Source organism: Epinephelus lanceolatus, chromosome 5 (assembly GCF_041903045.1).
Source record: "Epinephelus lanceolatus isolate andai-2023 chromosome 5, ASM4190304v1, whole genome shotgun sequence".
NCBI lineage: Eukaryota > Metazoa > Chordata > Actinopteri > Perciformes > Serranidae > Epinephelus > Epinephelus lanceolatus.
This window is the reverse complement of record NC_135738.1, coordinates 47,171,410-47,188,862: the sequence shown is the minus strand read 5'-3', so window position 1 is coordinate 47,188,862 and position 17,453 is coordinate 47,171,410. Positions and strand designations below refer to the sequence as shown.

Below are 17,453 nucleotides of genomic sequence, written 5' to 3'. Positions count from 1 at the left end.
TTTACTTAAATTAATGTTGTTGTAAGCTATTATCATTACTGTCTGCCCTGCATCTCTTTCTGGCTTTGTCTCTCTCAGTCTCTGTCTCTCTTTATGTATCATTTTGTCATACGGATTACTGCAAATTTATTATGTCGATCTGTTCTGTATGACATCTATTGCACATTGCCTGAGGTTTCTACCATTTTTCCCTGTTAAAGGTTTTTTTTTGGGTGAGTTTTTCCTTTTCCGCTGTGAGGGTCCAAAGGAGTTTACATAATACGGTCGGAATTAATATATATAAATGCTTGAAGATCCACTCATTATTAAAAGTGTATGTCATTTAAAAACTAAAGTAACGGTCAAAGTTGTCAAAGTGACATTGAAGGTGTGTTGATGGATTCACGTTGTCACCTCATACATTGAATAACATTACAAGTAAACGTTCCACCTCAAAAGTCGCTGGCAGTCGGCCCAGTGAATTAAGTGTCTTTTCTCCCATTATGGCTGCTGCGAGAGGCAGCAAAACATCTTTTCATTTTATAGTTACACTCCACTGATAAAACGCTCCAGAGGTTACATGAGCATCAAAACCAGCCACCATCAAACTTCAGATGGCTGGTAAATTGTCCAAATATGTAGGAATCTTTGGTAATTCCAGTGATTTCTGTTTTACTACAGTATGCCGTTATTTACATGCCACCAAAATAGCTTGCACTTCTGTCACTTATATTCACTGAAGCACCTGTCCGTCATCACAGCCCTGGACTGTAGTTGCAACAGCTCCTTTTAAAAACAATTTGCTTTCTTGGGGAACGCTCTTGCAGGTAGACAGTTATCAGGACGGTTGCTGTGTGGCTGTGTGAAAGCAGCTTATTGTATAAGTCCCCAAAAAAGTGTGAGAGTGTGAGCGACCTTATTTTCACTGTGAATTAGAGACTGTTTTTGGGGGCCACCTAGCACCTAATCGGGGGCCAGATTTGGCCCGTGGGCAGTTAGTTAAGTATCAGTGATGTAGCTTTCTTTTCTCATGAGGTCGTCCTGCTGTATGTTAACTGGTCTTAAATGGAGCTGCTAATGGTTTCTGTATCCTTGTCAAGCCAAGATACAAATAATCATTTGCCCCATGTTACGCTGTCTTATTCACTTCAGTTCATTTTTACAAGTAACAATCAATCAGTCGATCAATCAATCAATCAATCAATCAATGCTACCACTCATTACCAGTGTTGTGCTAGTTACTGAAAAATAGTAACCAGTTACCATTACTAGTTACTTCATTATAAAGTAACTCAGTTAGTAACTCAGTTACTTAAACCAAAAAGTAATGCGTTACTGAGAAAAGTAACTTTTTAGTTACCCCCCCCCCCCCCCAAAAAAAAAAAACAAAAAAAAAACTGGACTTAGGACTCCTGTCTTGGCTCGCCATCACGCCATGACCTTGCCGCACGCGCACTAGTGTCATCTATACTCTGAGTACGTCCTGGCTGTAGGTGACTGAGTGGGGACACTACAGGGCGCTAGGTGCTTTTCTTTTTTGCAGTGTAGTTTTTCTAAGCCACAAAGAAGACAACGTTGCTAAGAAGGATCATGTTTTGGGAAACTCAGCCCTGCAGGTCACTCGCTGTCAGGCAACTAAACGTTTTACAACTACAGTACTTGGATCAAATATGGAAAATGAGCTAAAGAGAACATCTGAAGAGCTACATGATGATGTCGAGTCTGGTGCCCACCGCAGACATTGTCTGTCCACAACAAAAGCTTCCTCTGGATAACAATGGATACCGCGTCACTGAATCTACAAATCTACAGAAGCGCTACCGCTTAATGTAACGTTACATCACTGTGGTGAGACCAGCAGGTTGACAGTGACTTCAGAGATGGTGAGAGACGTGTTTCATTAAGATGCTCTGGTAAGAATTGTTCATATACCTCAATCTGACTTGACTATCTTTTATTGTTTAGGGCTAAAATGTTTTAGTGAAAGGGAACTTCAGTTTGTGAAGGAATACTGCATGCTGCACGCCATGTTAAAACCTGGCCAAAAATAACGGAGTAACGCACCATCTGGTAACGGTAACTGAGTTACTGAATTTAAAAACGCGTTAGAGTATTAGTTACTTCCAAAACTAATGGCGTTACTGTAACGCGAACGCCATTAGTTTTGGCAGTTACTGCCCAACACTGCTCATTACAACTTGAGTTTTGTTTTTAATAGCTGTGGCCATCACCTCCCTTACTAATAATGACATCTTAATCCACAGCATGATAGTTTGGATGTGGAAACACAGTGAGGATAGGTCAGAAACACGAGCAGTCAGGTGATCAGACCAACACTAAAACCACTCTGAAGTAGTGATGGGATTTCTCGTTCACTTGTGAGAGCCGGTTCTTTGGCTCTCGTTCACTTTGAAGAGCTGGTTCAAAGATGTGGTTTGTTTGTTCGTTTTTGCTTTTGTTTTTTTGCTGTGTGTGTGTGTGTATGTGGGGGGGGGGGGGGGGGGGGGGGGGGATAGACTCCCCCCGGAGTCAGAATAGACTCCGCAGATATAACGTTTGGTGTAGCCATAGCAACGCCCTTTATAAACAACAAGCCTGTCAATACAAGCAAGTGCTAGCGGATAGTGGGTTAGCTTCCTACTGTTCGTTTCTAACCGAGGGGGTCATCAACATGATGTGAATTAGGAACTGGCTCGTTCACTTGTTCACTTCAAAGAGCCGGTTCAAAGACTCGGCTCGTTCGCGAACATCACATCACTACTCTATAGATGAATTCGGCAAGCGATTTGTGTATGCCGCCATCTTGCGGTGGCGCCATTGCTGCGGTGACGTGTCAGTCATCAATTCATTATGCTGTCATTGTGAACTGACTCTCTACAATGACAGTATCATCTAACATCATCAATCCAGCTAGGCTGATGATGTTAGACAGTGGCCTCCGGTAACTGATGAAGTTATCTTAAATGAGTATCGATATTAGTTTAGAAATTAATCATTTGTTTGAGCGATAAGCAGGAAAGATTAGAGTAATAGGGAGATAATAGACTGTGTCATTAAACACTGTGTAATATAACGCTAGCATACATTACGTATGCTGACATTATCAAGCTAGCAGCATGACATTTAATCATTATGGACAGGCTATGTGACTAAAAACAACAACAACACGTGTTTGTGTTTTGTTTTAGGTATTCAAGAATATTTTATTGATCGCCTGGCCTCTGATGACCAGAAAAACAGCAATTAACGTTACAGGTCTCTGATTGAGGGTCAAAATTACCTGAGCTCCGGATGGGTCGGGCAAATTTTACACCACCTTTTAGACGACCATCACATATTGAAGGCGATCAATATTGATGTGATGGTCATGTAGCCTGTCCATAGCCTAATGATTAAATGTCACGCTGCTAGCTTGCTAACGTCAGCACACGTAACGTATGCTAACGTTATATTACACAGTGTTTAATGACACTATTATCTCCCTATTACTCTAATCTTTCTTGCTTATCACTCAAACAAATGATTAATTTCTATATTAATATCGGTACTCATTTAAGATACCTTCATCAGTTACCGGAGGCCACTGTCTAACATCATCAATCCAGCTATTCATTATGCTGTCATTGTAGAGAGTCAGTTCACAATGACAGCATAATGAATTGATGACTGACACATGTCACCGCAGCAATGGTGCCGCTGCAAGATGGCGGCATACACAAATCGCTCGCCGAATTCGTCTATAGAACACTGAAATGCCAATAATAATCCCTCCTAACACAAACACCTGGGTGAAAAGTGAAGCAGAAAGTGGGTCTGTAAATTGATGGATGTTTACAACAGACAGTTTGGTAATGATTTTACTGTTCACCTTTGTTTCTCTTCCAGATAACTTTGTCTGAAAAGCTTTGTATCCATCAGTCTGGATCCATCATCTCACTTTGTTCTGACATCTCAGAGATAAACTTGGGATAACAATTCTTTTAATGGATACATTATTAGAATTGTGAAGTTGTGCTGTTGCAAATCAAATTGCCCCTCAGGGACAATAAAGACTTTCTAATCTAATCTAATCTAATCTAATCTATTTTACAATAAATTATTTCCATCCCACATGGTGACTGTATTGCCCTGCACTTATACATTTTAGCTAATAAAGTTCTATTTTGGCAACAACAACAACTATATTCAAAGACACAGACACATAACCTAAAAACAGTCTGTCTGTGACAAATGCCGTTATCTTGCAATGCTGGTGATTTCTACCAAAGAATTTCAGTTTTATAATCTCTCCAAGTGGGACAAAGGGCTGGTACTATCAGATCTGTAATTCGCAGTTTATCAAAAGTTCACTGTACACCCACACAGCTGTTTAGGGCTGATAAGACCTCTTCTTAAACTAGTGTGGGTATGCAAACACTGACTCCTGTGAGCTGTTATTGTGGCACGATCTACAGCTTTAAATCTTTGGACCTCTGGTGACTGGTGCAATCCTGAGCAAAGATTCAAGCACTCAGTGCATTTACATGCACTGTTAAGTGGAGCTATGGTTATAGCTCAGGCCATTTAATTGGACTGGATGTAGATTTCACTATGTTGTTACCTGCTTCCTCTTCTGTTACGCATAGTGCAGAGCACCTATGCCAGTTTGGGTCTGATTGATTGTATGCATGCAGAGATAATTCGACTCCCAGTTGCATTTTCTGGGTGTGTTAGTCTAACTTTGAGAAATCTGATTCAGTACAATTTCAGTCGAACTAACATGTTTACATGTATTTTAAAAGTCAGGTTTTAGTGGAATTAACTGTCCACCAGGGAGAAGACAACCCATCTCACCCATGCCTTGTCTTGACCATAGTTTATCAAAGCCTCATTAGCCAGCTAACATAAGAGGTAAAAATCCCCCAGGCTCTGACCTTGTCTCTCTTCGTGGCCTCCAGTCTCTCTGTGTCTTTCCTTAGAGCTTCCATGTCTCTCTCCAGCCTCCTCTGTGCCTCCCTCACCCTCTCCATCTCTCTCTGGTACTCCTCTTCCTTCCTCTGCAGTGTCTCTCTCTCCTCCAACAGCTCTTGACGCCTCTTGCTGGTCTGCTCCTCCTCTACTCTTAGCCTCTCCTCCCGCTCTGCCAGACCTTTCTCCTTCAAGTCCCATGCCTTCTCTCTCCTCCTCTTTTCCTCCTGGTATGCAGCCTGCTGTTTCTGAAACAAAGCAAGAAGGTGTGTAGATATTGTATTGAGTGTAAGATGGTAAGATAGGGTTAGTTGTGGGACTGGATTAAAACATGAGGTATAAATCCTGTAGAAATGAGGAATGAGGAAAAAACGAGGAAGGAGCAGTGAAAGTGAACCTGCAGAGTGGCCGCCTCCTGTCGCTGTCTTTCCAGACTCCTATGTTTCTCCTGCTCCATGAAGGAGGAGGGGCATGAGGAGGAAGAGGATGAGAGTGAGGAGGAGGACGAGTGTCTGGAGGAATTGGCATTGAGCCGCTCATTCAGGGTCTGCCGCTGCTCCTGAATGAACGAGTCCTGCTGAACCACCACAGCCTAGAGGCAGAAAATGGTTTGGGATGAATTAGAATGATAGTAAACACAGCCTGTATGTGCCATCTTTTTACTGGAGGTGTGTCTCTAGTACCTGCAGTGAAATCAGCAGGTCGTGAAGATGTGTCACACTGTGCTGAACCTGCTGGAGTAACACACAGTACAATTACACTGGCGTTGCAGTAATGTCAAGTATTTTAAGACCCAGCAATCATCTGACGTTTGTCAACCTAGATAAATATAACTTCTTACTTTGCTATTATGTCACAGGAAGATCTAATGGTAAAAGCCTTTAAAAATGACCATATGTGGATGACCACCTACTTTACCTACAATGTGTGATGCCATATTTACTGTGTAGAGGTTGTAATGTCATATTAATAGGTAAATAATACTGTACGTCGTGTATCACCATTTATCCTGAAAATACAGTGACATGATTTTTTTTGTCCATATCGTATAGCCCTATTAGGAACAGTTAAAAGAGCAGCTATGGAGGATCTCAGGGTTTGTGGAGGGACATGAAATGATAGACAGTCTTTGGTATAAGACGGGGTGAGGCCATTAAGAGCCTTGAAAACCAACAGAAACAAACAGGTGCTATGGCTAGCGGAGATGAGGCTGGTCAGACTCTAATGGTGAGTCTGCAGGTGTAATGTGGTAAAAGCTGTTGGACGCAATTCTGAAAACCATCAACGACCGGTTCGACAAAATTTGAATCTCTACAATCCTAACAAATCACGTTAACGGCCCGAATGGACTCCATGGATAAGGTAGCCTCAGACCACAAATCCTGTCTGACGGTGATGGAGAAAACTGAAAATGGAGAACACTCGCCTGCATGCCAAAGTTCAAGACCTAGAAGGAAGGTCTTGCTGCAACAACATAAAAATTGTGGGCATCGCAGAGGGAGAGGAAAAAGGGACACCGATAGAGTTTGTAAGCGCCCTGATCCCAAAACTGGTGGGTGAGTCCTACTTCCAAAAACCTGTGATTATTGACTGTGCGCACAAACACCCAAAATTTGCATAAGAGAATGACACCTAGAACACCTAAACACCTATCCTGTCTTTCCCTGTCTGATTTTATTCTCAACATACATTAGAAAATTGCTTGTTATAAAATAAACTCTGCAACATACCTTGAATTATGTGTTTAGTCATTAGGGGTGAGAATGTGTCACTGATTTACCGTACTTCATTTATAGTTATTTCTTTCACTACTTATTTATATTACTAAAACTGAAGTCTGCTGCTAAAGTTGGCGTCAGGTTTTGCGAACAGTTTTTAATAAATCAGAAGTTGCATGTAACTGTGTTGGATTAGCTGCAAAATACATTTATTCTCTTTACATGGAGCTACAGTTAATACTGAATTATGTTAAATGTTTGCCGAATGTGTTAGTATCTCTTAAAGTGGACCTATTATGCATATTTTCATATGGGGGGTCTAGTGTAATAGATTCATGTGCTTTACTGTTCAAAACACACATTGTTTGTCTTACACTTATCAGTGCTGCAGCACCTCTGCTGTGTTTTGGCTTATGTCCCGCCTCCCCAGCAGCCAAGTCTGCTCTGATTGGTCAGTTCACTCAGTCTGTTGTGATTGGTGCAATGCTTAGAGCGTGAACGAAACGTCACGCCCCTTACCTTATCTGACTTCACCACCGGAGGCTGGCATAAGCAACACCGCTGAGGCTAAAGCTAAAGTTAACGATAGCGGTTAAATTTGAGTTAAGAAACACAAGTGGACAGACAGCTTCGAAATAAACCCAGGAGCAGGACGTTTCTCCTCAGTGGTAAGTTTTTATTTTGTAGCCGTCTTGTATTTCAGCTGTAACATGATAACTGTGACTTATCTGATGTTATGGGAACAACTGTATGTCTGTTCTCTGACTGAATGAAGTTAAAAAGGTCTGCTGCAGAGTACAAAAGGTTTCTAACAATATAGTCAGTTACAACATAATGTGGAAACACCAACAGCAGCACTCAGCTCTGTATATGACGGGGTCTAAAGCATAACTCCTTTTTAATCTAAACAGCCTTATCGATCAGACTAATGTAGCTCGTGTTGGGTAGTAATACCAAAGTTAATATAAATTCTGCTTCTAACACATTCCCCGTTAAAAACACAAAAGATTTAACCCGATTGAGATGACAGATTTCTGTATTATACAAAAACAAATGAATAGAGATAACTGGTACATTCAGATGTCTTAGCTGTCATGTTTACTGAAACCATTCTACTAAAATGTAGCTGCATTTTATAATCATCTTCACCTTGTGTTTGTAATCTATAATATGTGCAATGTACCCATGTGTCACAGTTTCTCCACATCATTTGTATGAAATCAAAGTTTCATAGTAAAACACATGTTGCTTCCTGGATCAGTATTTGTTCTATGCAGTGATGTTGTCTGCTGAGTCTTTATTTGCAATTTACATTCTAACATTTTTATAAATATTTATAAAACAGTATGACTTGTGTCTTTTTTACCTATTAGGTTTTGGGGTAATGTACCAGGTTCCAGTTCATCCTACATGTTTGATACACTATCCAGGCCTGGAGCCCGACTGTTCGTACACCCCACAGAACATCTAACATTTACAGGTATGACTATGGACACTAACAGCACAGAACTGAAGAAGAGTGCGTTTTTATGACGTGTAATGAGAATGTAATGTAATGTTTAAACTCAATTGTGAAAACTAAGGATGTGAAAACTAAGGATTCATTATATATATATATATATATATATATATATATATATATATATATATATATATATAATGAATCCTTAGTGTTCACTAACACTAACACTAAGGATTCATTATATATATATATATATATATATATATATATATATATATATATAATGAATCCTTAGTTTTCACAATTGACATATATATATGATATATATATATATATATATATGTACATATATATATATATATATATATATATATATATATATGTACATATATATATATATATGTATATATATATATATATATGTATATGTACATATATATATATATATATATATATATATATATATATATATATATGTATATACAGTACAGGCCAAAAGTTTGGACACACCTTCTCATTCAATGTGTTTTCTTTATTTTCATGACTATTTACATTGTAGATTCTCACTGAAGGCATCAAAACTATGAACACATGTGGAGTTATGTACTTAACAAAAAAAGGTGAAATAACTGAAAACATGTTTTATATTCTAGTTTCTTCAAAATAGCCACCCTTTGCTCTGATTACTGCTTTGCACACTCTTGGCATTCTCTCCATGAGCTTCAAGAGGTAGTCACCTGAAATGGTTTTCCAACAGTCTTGAAGGAGTTCCCAGAGGTGTTTAGCACTTGTTGGCCCCTTTGCCTTCACTCTGCGGTCCAGCTCACCCCAAACCATCTCGATTGGGTTCAGGTCCGGTGACTGTGGAGGCCAGGTCATCTGCCGCAGCACTCCATCACTCTCCTTCTTAGTCAAATAGCCCTTACACAGCCTGGAGGTGTGTTTGGGGTCATTGTCCTGTTGAAAAATAAAAGATCGTCCAACTAAACGCAAATCGGATGGGATGGCATGTCGCTGCAGGATGCTGTGGTAGACATGCTGGTTCAGTGTGCCTTCAATTTTGAATAAATCCCCAACAGTGTCACCAGCAAAACACCCCCACACCATCACACCTCCTCCTCCATGCTTCACAGTGGGAACCAGGCATGTGGAATCCATCCGTTCACCTTTTCTGCGTCTCACAAAGACACGGCGGTTGGAACCAAAGATCTCAAATTTGGACTCATCAGACCAAAGCACAGATTTCCACTGGTCTAATGTCCATTCCTTGTGTTTCTTGGCCCAAACAAATCTCTTCTGCTTGTTGCCTCTCCTTAGCAGTGGTTTCCTAGCAGCTATTTGACCATGAAGGCCTGATTGGCGCAGTCTCCTCTTAACAGTTGTTCTAGAGATGGGTCTGCTGCTAGAACTCTGTGTGGCATTCATCTGGTCTCTGATCTGAGCTGCTGTTAACTTGCGATTTCTGAGGCTGGTGACTCGGATGAACTTATCCTCAGAAGCAGAGGTGACTCTTGGTCTTCCTTTCCTGGGTCGGTCCTCATGTGTGCCAGTTTCGTTGTAGCGCTTGATGGTTTTTGCGACTCCACTTGGGGACACATTTAAAGTTTTTGCAATTTTCCGGACTGACTGACCTTCATTTCTTAAAGTAATGATGGCCACTCGTTTTTCTTTAGTTAGCTGATTGGTTCTTGCCATAATATGAATTTTAACAGTTGTCCAATAGGGCTGTCGGCTGTGTATTAACCTGACTTCTGCACAACACAACTGATGGTCCCAACCCCATTGATAAAGCAAGAAATTCCACTAATTAACCCTGATAAGGCACACCTGTGAAGTGGAAACCATTTCAGGTGACTACCTCTTGAAGCTCATGGAGAGAATGCCAAGAGTGTGCAAAGCAGTAATCAGAGCAAAGGGTGGCTATTTTGAAGAAACTAGAATATAAAACATGTTTTCAGTTATTTCACCTTTTTTTGTTAAGTACATAACTCCACATGTGTTCATTCATAGTTTTGATGCCTTCAGTGAGAATCTACAATGTAAATAGTCATGAAAATAAAGAAAACGCATTGAATGAGAAGGTGTGTCCAAACTTTTGGCCTGTACTGTATGTATATAAACACTTCTATAGAAATGACAAGTAACTCTTTTGTCAAAAGAACTTTATTTTTAGCACATGTAAAAAAAAGAAAAACTACAAAAAACGTACTAAATAATACAATAGATAGATGTATAAATATAAACACAGCAGCGTTTTATCTGCAACACTAATAGTGTCCATTCAGGCGTCCATCCCGTCCTGTGTTGGACATGCCAGGAGTCTCCTGATCTGGCTGGTCACTGCTTTGGTCTCCAGCTGCCCCTTGGCTGAAGTGAGAGTCGTGTAAGGCAGCCACTTCCTCCTTTGAGGGCAGGGGCGAAAATCCCATTTCATAGTTGGGGGGGATAATAAACAGTAACATTTTAGAGAATAATTCAAGGGGGGGACAAGGAAAAAAAGCTGTAGCCTGTCTTTTATACAACATCTTTTACCGCAATTTGACGCTTTAATCTTTTCTCTATCTCTCCAACAGACAGGCATAGGACCTTTCTTAGCACTGGCTGAATCCACCTGCACATGTCCAGATTTAAAACAAAATGACTGAAATTAAATTAACATGTACACATCGACAACAGTCAGGTGCGCCGTGCTGTCCAAGGTGCTGAGTGTGTCTGGAGCAGAGCAGGTCTCTGTCTCCCCGTGCGCAGTAGTGTGAATATATATACTATTAAGTGAACGGAGAAAACATGTCTCTCATTGTTTAATAGCAGCAAAACAATAAGGCTTCATTCATCACAGACATAAACTCGATCTCTCTCCTTCTCTCCCTCTTTTTTCTCTGGCTCAGGTGTGTGGAATACAACTCGTACCATTGCTTACCTGTTCTGACCTGACGTGCTGATGTATTGCGGTAAGCGAGTTGTGTCATTTCCGGTGTTTCTGTGACAGCGTCTCTGTACTGCTCTGGTGAATTCTGCTAGCCTGCTTTCTCACTTCAGTTGCTTTAACGTCTACTTCAAGTCTTAACCCACAGTGGTTCTGTTTAAGCACTTATAGCTCTCTTCCTTTCTACGACTTTCTCGCTAATCTCTTAGCTGTTGTTTGCACGTTACTAGCCTTGGTAGCTACATTAGCTTTACAATTAGCGATGGCTTCTCCTTCTGCTCTTTCTTGCTCGGTGTGCCAAATGTTCAGTTATGCCTCTGCCTCCTTTAGCGACAGTGGTAACTGTAATAAGTGTAGCTTATTTGCTGCGTTGGAGGCGAGGCTTAGTGAATTACAAGCGCGGCTCCACACCATGGAAAACCATTCAGTAGCTGCGGTAGTTAGCCAGCCCCCTGTAGCCGGTGCGGAGCCACATAGCATAGCCTTAGCCTCTGCTAACTGTCCTCCGGCAACTCCCGTGCAGCCGGGAGGCTGGGTAACTGTTCGTGAGAGGCGCAGCTCCAAGCCGAAGCCCACGGCTCACCACCAGCCTGTTCACGTTTCCAACCGCTTTTCCCCACTCAGCGACACACACCCGCTGAGGATAAAACTCTGGTTATTGGCAGCTCTATTCTGAGGAACGTGAAGTTAGCAACACCAGCAGCCATAGTCAAATGTATCCCTGGGGCCAGAGCGGGCGACATTGAGTAAAATTTAAAACTGCTGGCTAAAGCTAAACGTAGATTCAGTAAGATTGTTATTCACGTCGGCGGCAATGACACCCGGTTACACTAATCAGAGGTCACTAAAATTAATATTGCCTCGGTGTGTGAATATGCAAAAACGATGTCGGACAGTTTTCTCTGGACCCCTCCCAAATCTGACCAGTGATGACATGTTTAGCGCATGTCATCATTTAATCGCTGGCTGTCCAGGTGGTGTCCAGCAAACGATGTGGGTTTCGTTAATAATTGGCAAACTTTCTGGGGAAAACCTGGTCTTATTAGGAGAGACGGCATTCATCCCACTTTGGATGGAGCTGCTCTCATTTCTAAGAACCTGGCAAACTTTATTAGTAAATCAAATCCCTGACAACCCAGAGTTGAGACCAGGACTCGGAGAGCTTCTAGTTCAGTTACCCAGCCATAGTTTTCATAGTTTTATACAAACGGTGTCTGTCCCCCGACCACCTAAATTATTTAAATTTTACAAAGAGAAAATTTAACAAAGAGAAGTTGTGCATAACAACCTCATAAAAATTAAAATCTCTTCTGTGACAGAAAGACAAAACAGGAGAATTAAATGCGGACTGTTAAATATCAGGTCTCTATCGTCTAAATCAGTGTTAGTAAACGAATTAATATCAGATAATCATATTGATTTACTCAGTCTCACAGAAACCTGGCTGTGTCAAGATGAATTTGTCAGTCTCAATGAATCCACTCCTCCCAGTCATAATAATACCCACATTCCTCGAGGCAGCGGCCAAGGAGGGGGAGTTGCAGCCATTTTTAACTCTAGTCTGTTAATCAGCCCTAAACCTAAACTAGATTATAATTCATTTGAAAGCCTCGTTCTTAGTCTTTTACATCCGACCTGGAAAACCTCGCAGCCACTTTTATTTGTTATAGTGTACCGTGCTCCTGGCCCGTATTCTGAATTTGTATCTGAATTCTCAGAGTTTTTATCCAGTTTAGTTCTTAAATCAGATAAAGTTATTATTGTAGGAGATTTTAACATTCATGTCGACGTTGATAATGACTCCCTGGCTACCGCGTTTATCTCATTATTAGACTCCATTGGCTTCAGTCAGGGTGTACATGAACCCACTCATTGTTTTAACCATACCCTCGATCTAGTTCTGATGTATGGAATTGAAATTGATAACCTAAAAGTCTTTCCACAGAATCCCTCGCTATCGGATCATTATCTGATTACTTTTGATTTCTTTTTACCCGATTACACGCCACTCAGCAACAGTTACTATACTAGATGTTTATCAGATAGTGCTGTCGCAAAATTTAAGGAAAAGATTACTCTGTCGTTAAATTCAATACCAAGTCCCTCAGTAACAGAGGTTTCCTGTACCGACTTTGATCATTTTGTCGATAGCGCTGTAGGCTCGCTGCGAACAACACTTGACTCTGTAGCTCCTTTTAAAAAGAAGTTAAAAAAGCAAAGAAAGTTCGCTCCTTGGTATAACTCTCAAACCCATAAGTTAAAACAAATATCGCGAAAATTTGAAAGGAATTGGCGATTGACCAAACTGGAAGAATCTCGTTTAATCTGGACAGACAGTCTCAAAACTTGTAAGAGGGGCCTCCGCAATGCCAGAGCAAACTATTACTCAGCATTAATAGAAGAAAACAAGAACAACCCCAGGTTTCTTTTCAGCACTGTAGCCAGGCTGACTGAGAGTCAAAGCTCTATTGAGCCTTGTATTCCTTTAGCCCTTAGCAGTAATGATTTTATGAGCTTTTTTAATGACAAAATTCTAACTATTAGAGGCAAAATTCATGACCTCCTGTCCTCAGATAGTACCTATCTAACCTCAAACACAGCTGTAAGACCTAATATATATTTAGATTGCTTCTCCCCAATTTCTCTTCAAGAATTGACAGCAGTGATTTCTTCATCTAAATCATCAACGTGTCTCTTAGACCCCATCCCAACTAGGCTACTTAAGGAGGTCTTTCCTTTAGTTAACACTCATATATTAGATATGATCAATAAATCCTTATTAACAGGCTATGTATCACAGTCTTTTAAGGTAGCTGTAATTAAACCTCTACTAAAAAAGCCCACCCTGGATCCAGAGGTGTTAGCCAACTATAGACCAATATCTAATCTTCCCTTTATGTCAAAGATCCTTGAGAAAGTAGTCGCAGACCAGCTGTGTGATTTTCTCCATGATATTAATTTATTTGAGGAATTTCAGTCAGGATTTAGAGTGCATCATAGCACTGAGACAGCACTAGTTAAAATTACAAATGACCTTCTGATTGCTTCAGACAAAGGACTTGTCTCTGTACTTGTTTTATTAGATCTTAGTGCGGCGTTTGACACAATTGACCATCAAATTCTACTGCAGAGACTTGATCACTTAATTGGCCTAAAAGGTTCTGCACTAAGCTGGTTTAAATCTTATTTATCTGATCGTTTTCAGTTTGTTGACATTCATAATGAATCATCCTTACGTACCAAAGTTTGTTTTGGAGTTCCGCAAGGTTCTGTGCTCGGACCAATCCTATTTACTCTATATATGCTTCTTTTAGGTAACATCATTAGAAATCACTCTATAAATTTCCATTGTTATGCGGATGATACTCAGTTGTATTTATCGATGAAGCCAGAAGAAAGTAATCAATTAACTAAACTCCATAACTGCCTTAAAGACATAAAAACTTGGATGAGCACCAGTTTCCTGATGTTAAATTCAGACAAAACTGAAGTTATTGTTCTTGGCCCCAAACAACTCAGAGACTCTTTATCTGATGACATAGTTTCTCCAGATGGCATTGCTCTGGCCTCTAGCACTACCGTAAGAAACCTCGGAGTAATATTTGATCAAGATCTGTCTTTTAATTCTCATTTAAAACAAACCTCACAGACTGCATTTTTTCATCTGTGTAATATTGCGAAAATTAGGCCTAACCTGACCCAAAAAAATGCAGAAAAATTGGTCCACGCTTTTGTTACCTCTAGGCTGGATTACTGTAACTCTCTATTATCAGGTAGCTCTAGTAAGTCCTTAAAAACTCTCCAGCTAATTCAGAATGCAGCAGCACGTGTACTAACAGGAACTAAGAAACGAGATCATATTTCTCCTGTTTTAGCTTCTCTGCACTGGCTCCCTGTAAAATCCAGAATTGAATTTAAAATCCTACTGTTAACTTATAAAGCTCTAAATGGTCAAGCTCCATCATATCTTAGTCAGCTCATAGTGCCATATTATCCCACCAGAACACTGCGCTCTGAGAACGCAGGGTTACTCGTGGTCCCTAAAGTCTCCAAAAGTAGATCAGGAGCTAGAGCCTTCAGCTATCAGGCTCCTCTCCTGTGGAATCATCTTCCTGTTACGGTCCGGGAGGCAGACACCGTCTCCACATTTAAGACTAGACTTAAGACTTTCCTCTTTGATAAAGCTTATAGTTAGGGCTGGTTCAGGCTTGCCCTGTACCAGCCCCTAGTTAGGCTGACTTAGGCCTAGTCTGCCGGAGGACCCCCCTATAATACACCGGGCACCTTCTCTCCTTCTCTCTCTCTCTCTCGTATTCTATTACTGCATCTTGCTACCTCGGCCATTCTGGATGTCACTAACTCGGCTTCTTCTCCGGAGCCTTTGTGCTCCACTGTCTCTCAGATTAACTCATATCGCAGCGGTGCCTGGACAGCGTGACGTGTGTGGTTGTGCTGCTGCCGTGGTCCTGCCAGATGCCTCCTGCTGCTATTGAAAAGAGAGAGTTTTTATATCTTCACTCTCCAGACCCTTTCTCCTAGTGGTTTGAATCAAGAATATGAGATCAAACATTTTCTCTAAAACCATTTGGCTTACTCAAGTGATGAACTAACATGTTTCCATATCTTTATATATTTCTATATTGTTCTATATTGTTTTGTTGGTTTACATGTCCCAATAGACAATTTGGACATGACTGTGAACACTTTTTTTGGTGTTCAGGATCTGCGAGCTTAAAGGGCCAGTGTGTAAAATGGGTTGAAAACAGTGATATCAGTGGTCAAATTTTAGATTGCAGGGCTCACTCGCTCACCCCTCCCGTCAGGTAAATGACGGTTGCCTTGTAGGGACAAAAAGCCTTGTGCACGAGTTTTTCAGGAGTAGGTCTATCTAGCGACGAGGTGAATATTTATTTAGAAATCTAAGCCATGTTACGATATTGTAATGAATCCCTCACGAGCAGGAGACCAGAGGAGCGTTCGGGAAAAAGGCCCGTTTATTTGACCACTCCAGAAACTCCGGTAACACTCCAGGGGGTAAAAGACTCCGTCCCAAACTCTGACTCTTCTCGCGTAACACACACACACCATACACACATACTCGTTTACCATACCGAGTGGGGACCCCCCTCCCCTCTCTGCTCCGCCAATCTCCAGCCCGCACACTGACTGACAGCGTAGCCAGTAAACAGAGCTCAGCTGTTTATTTAGCCTAGCAATATCTCCGGACTATAGTAGCTGCAATGGACGACTTTGAACGCGATTTTGAAGAGTTTCTTGTAGCGGACACAGATCCAGAGCCATACCTGTTTGAGCCGGAGCATACAGATGAGGAACTCCATGTGTTTGATGCTGAGCGAGCGAGAAGAGAGGCTGAATGCACAGAATGGGATTCGGTGCTACTGCTACCATCGTTGGGGAGATATATCATCAGGAGGAAAAGCGCCGCAGAGAGTGCATCACAAGGAGTGAAGTTGCGTCTTCTTTTCCTTGAAGATGACGGTTCGGGTTCATTCTCTCCTGTTGCGTGGTAAGTGTGGTCCATTCGCAAACTTTATAACTAAAAAAACTTTTCACTACTCTCTATCGACGAACTACTAACACTCTCTGCTGTTTCCTCCTCCGTCTTCCTTCCTCCCGCTGTCTTCGTTGGTTCATTTATACACGCGAAACACGTTCTCTGGCTGGCTGGATTGTCCGCTCGGGCTGCCTTACATGCATGGCGGCGCAAGATGGCGACCTCTCTAAAGCAAGGCCCTTGCTATATATATATAAAAGCATAATTATAAGGCTACGAAAATCAAATGAATTTTATTTTATAGCGATTATACACTTGTATAAACATATTAATGGGTAGAATATTCAGATTCAGATTCAGATTGACAATAAACCATGCCAAATATTACACACTGGCCCTTTAACCATTTGATTTTTTTCATTGATGAGGCTTATTTAAAATACATGAGATGTGGATTTGCTGCTAAGATGCATTTTCAATGATCTGTTAACTGTAATGTTATATTGTTGGAGAGACTAATACGTTGATTAATTGAATATAATGCATTTAATATGGTTGCTGCTGCTGAGATGTTTTTGATGTTTTTGAACTGTAGGTCCTGTTTCTGATGAAATTTTCTAATATATATATTTTTTTCATAGTGTTTTTGATGTACTTGTATTGAATTGTTACCCTGGATTGAATTTGTTGTTTGTTTTTTCTGGTCGATGTTTTTAAAAAAAACCCAGATGGTTTTGGATGATTAACCACACCTGTTGCACATGACTTTATAAATAGAGGTGTGTGTATCCACTTTCTAACATTCAGACCTGATGAAGATCCCTCTGGGATTGAAATGTTGTTTACTTATTAAAGTTTGTGGCATGGAGTAAGTGTGCAGACTCTACCTCTTTTTCTTTCATGAAA

The 17,453-nt window shown here is 40.8% G+C and overlaps 1 protein-coding gene and 1 long non-coding RNA gene across 8 annotated transcripts in view; one reads left to right on the top strand and one right to left on the bottom strand.

Moving 5' to 3' along the window:
• The window catches only part of LOC117262164 (uncharacterized), a 67,857-nt gene extending 50,442 nt beyond the window's left edge, over positions 1 to 17,415 (top strand). The window contains exons 2-3 of the long non-coding RNA XR_013491658.1: positions 8,018 to 8,124; positions 10,995 to 17,415. This is a non-coding gene — a long non-coding RNA (uncharacterized LOC117262164). The remainder of the gene's footprint in view (positions 1 to 8,017; positions 8,125 to 10,994) is intronic.
• akap13b (A-kinase anchoring protein 13b) overlaps positions 1 to 17,453 on the bottom strand; it is a 207,203-nt gene that overhangs the window by 17,325 nt on the left and 172,425 nt on the right. For 5 of the 7 annotated variants that reach the window (XM_078168282.1, XM_078168279.1, XM_078168280.1 and 2 more), the window contains 3 exons: positions 5,610 to 5,660; positions 5,324 to 5,518; positions 4,893 to 5,174 (listed from right to left, as the gene is read on the bottom strand). In XM_078168282.1, coding sequence (XP_078024408.1) covers positions 4,893 to 5,174; positions 5,324 to 5,518; positions 5,610 to 5,660 — 528 coding nt within the window. Of the gene's footprint in view, positions 1 to 4,892; positions 5,175 to 5,323; positions 5,519 to 5,609; positions 5,661 to 10,253; positions 10,509 to 17,453 lie in introns of those variants that run through there. The other 2 variants (XM_078168281.1, XM_078168285.1) reach the window with 2 other exon arrangements.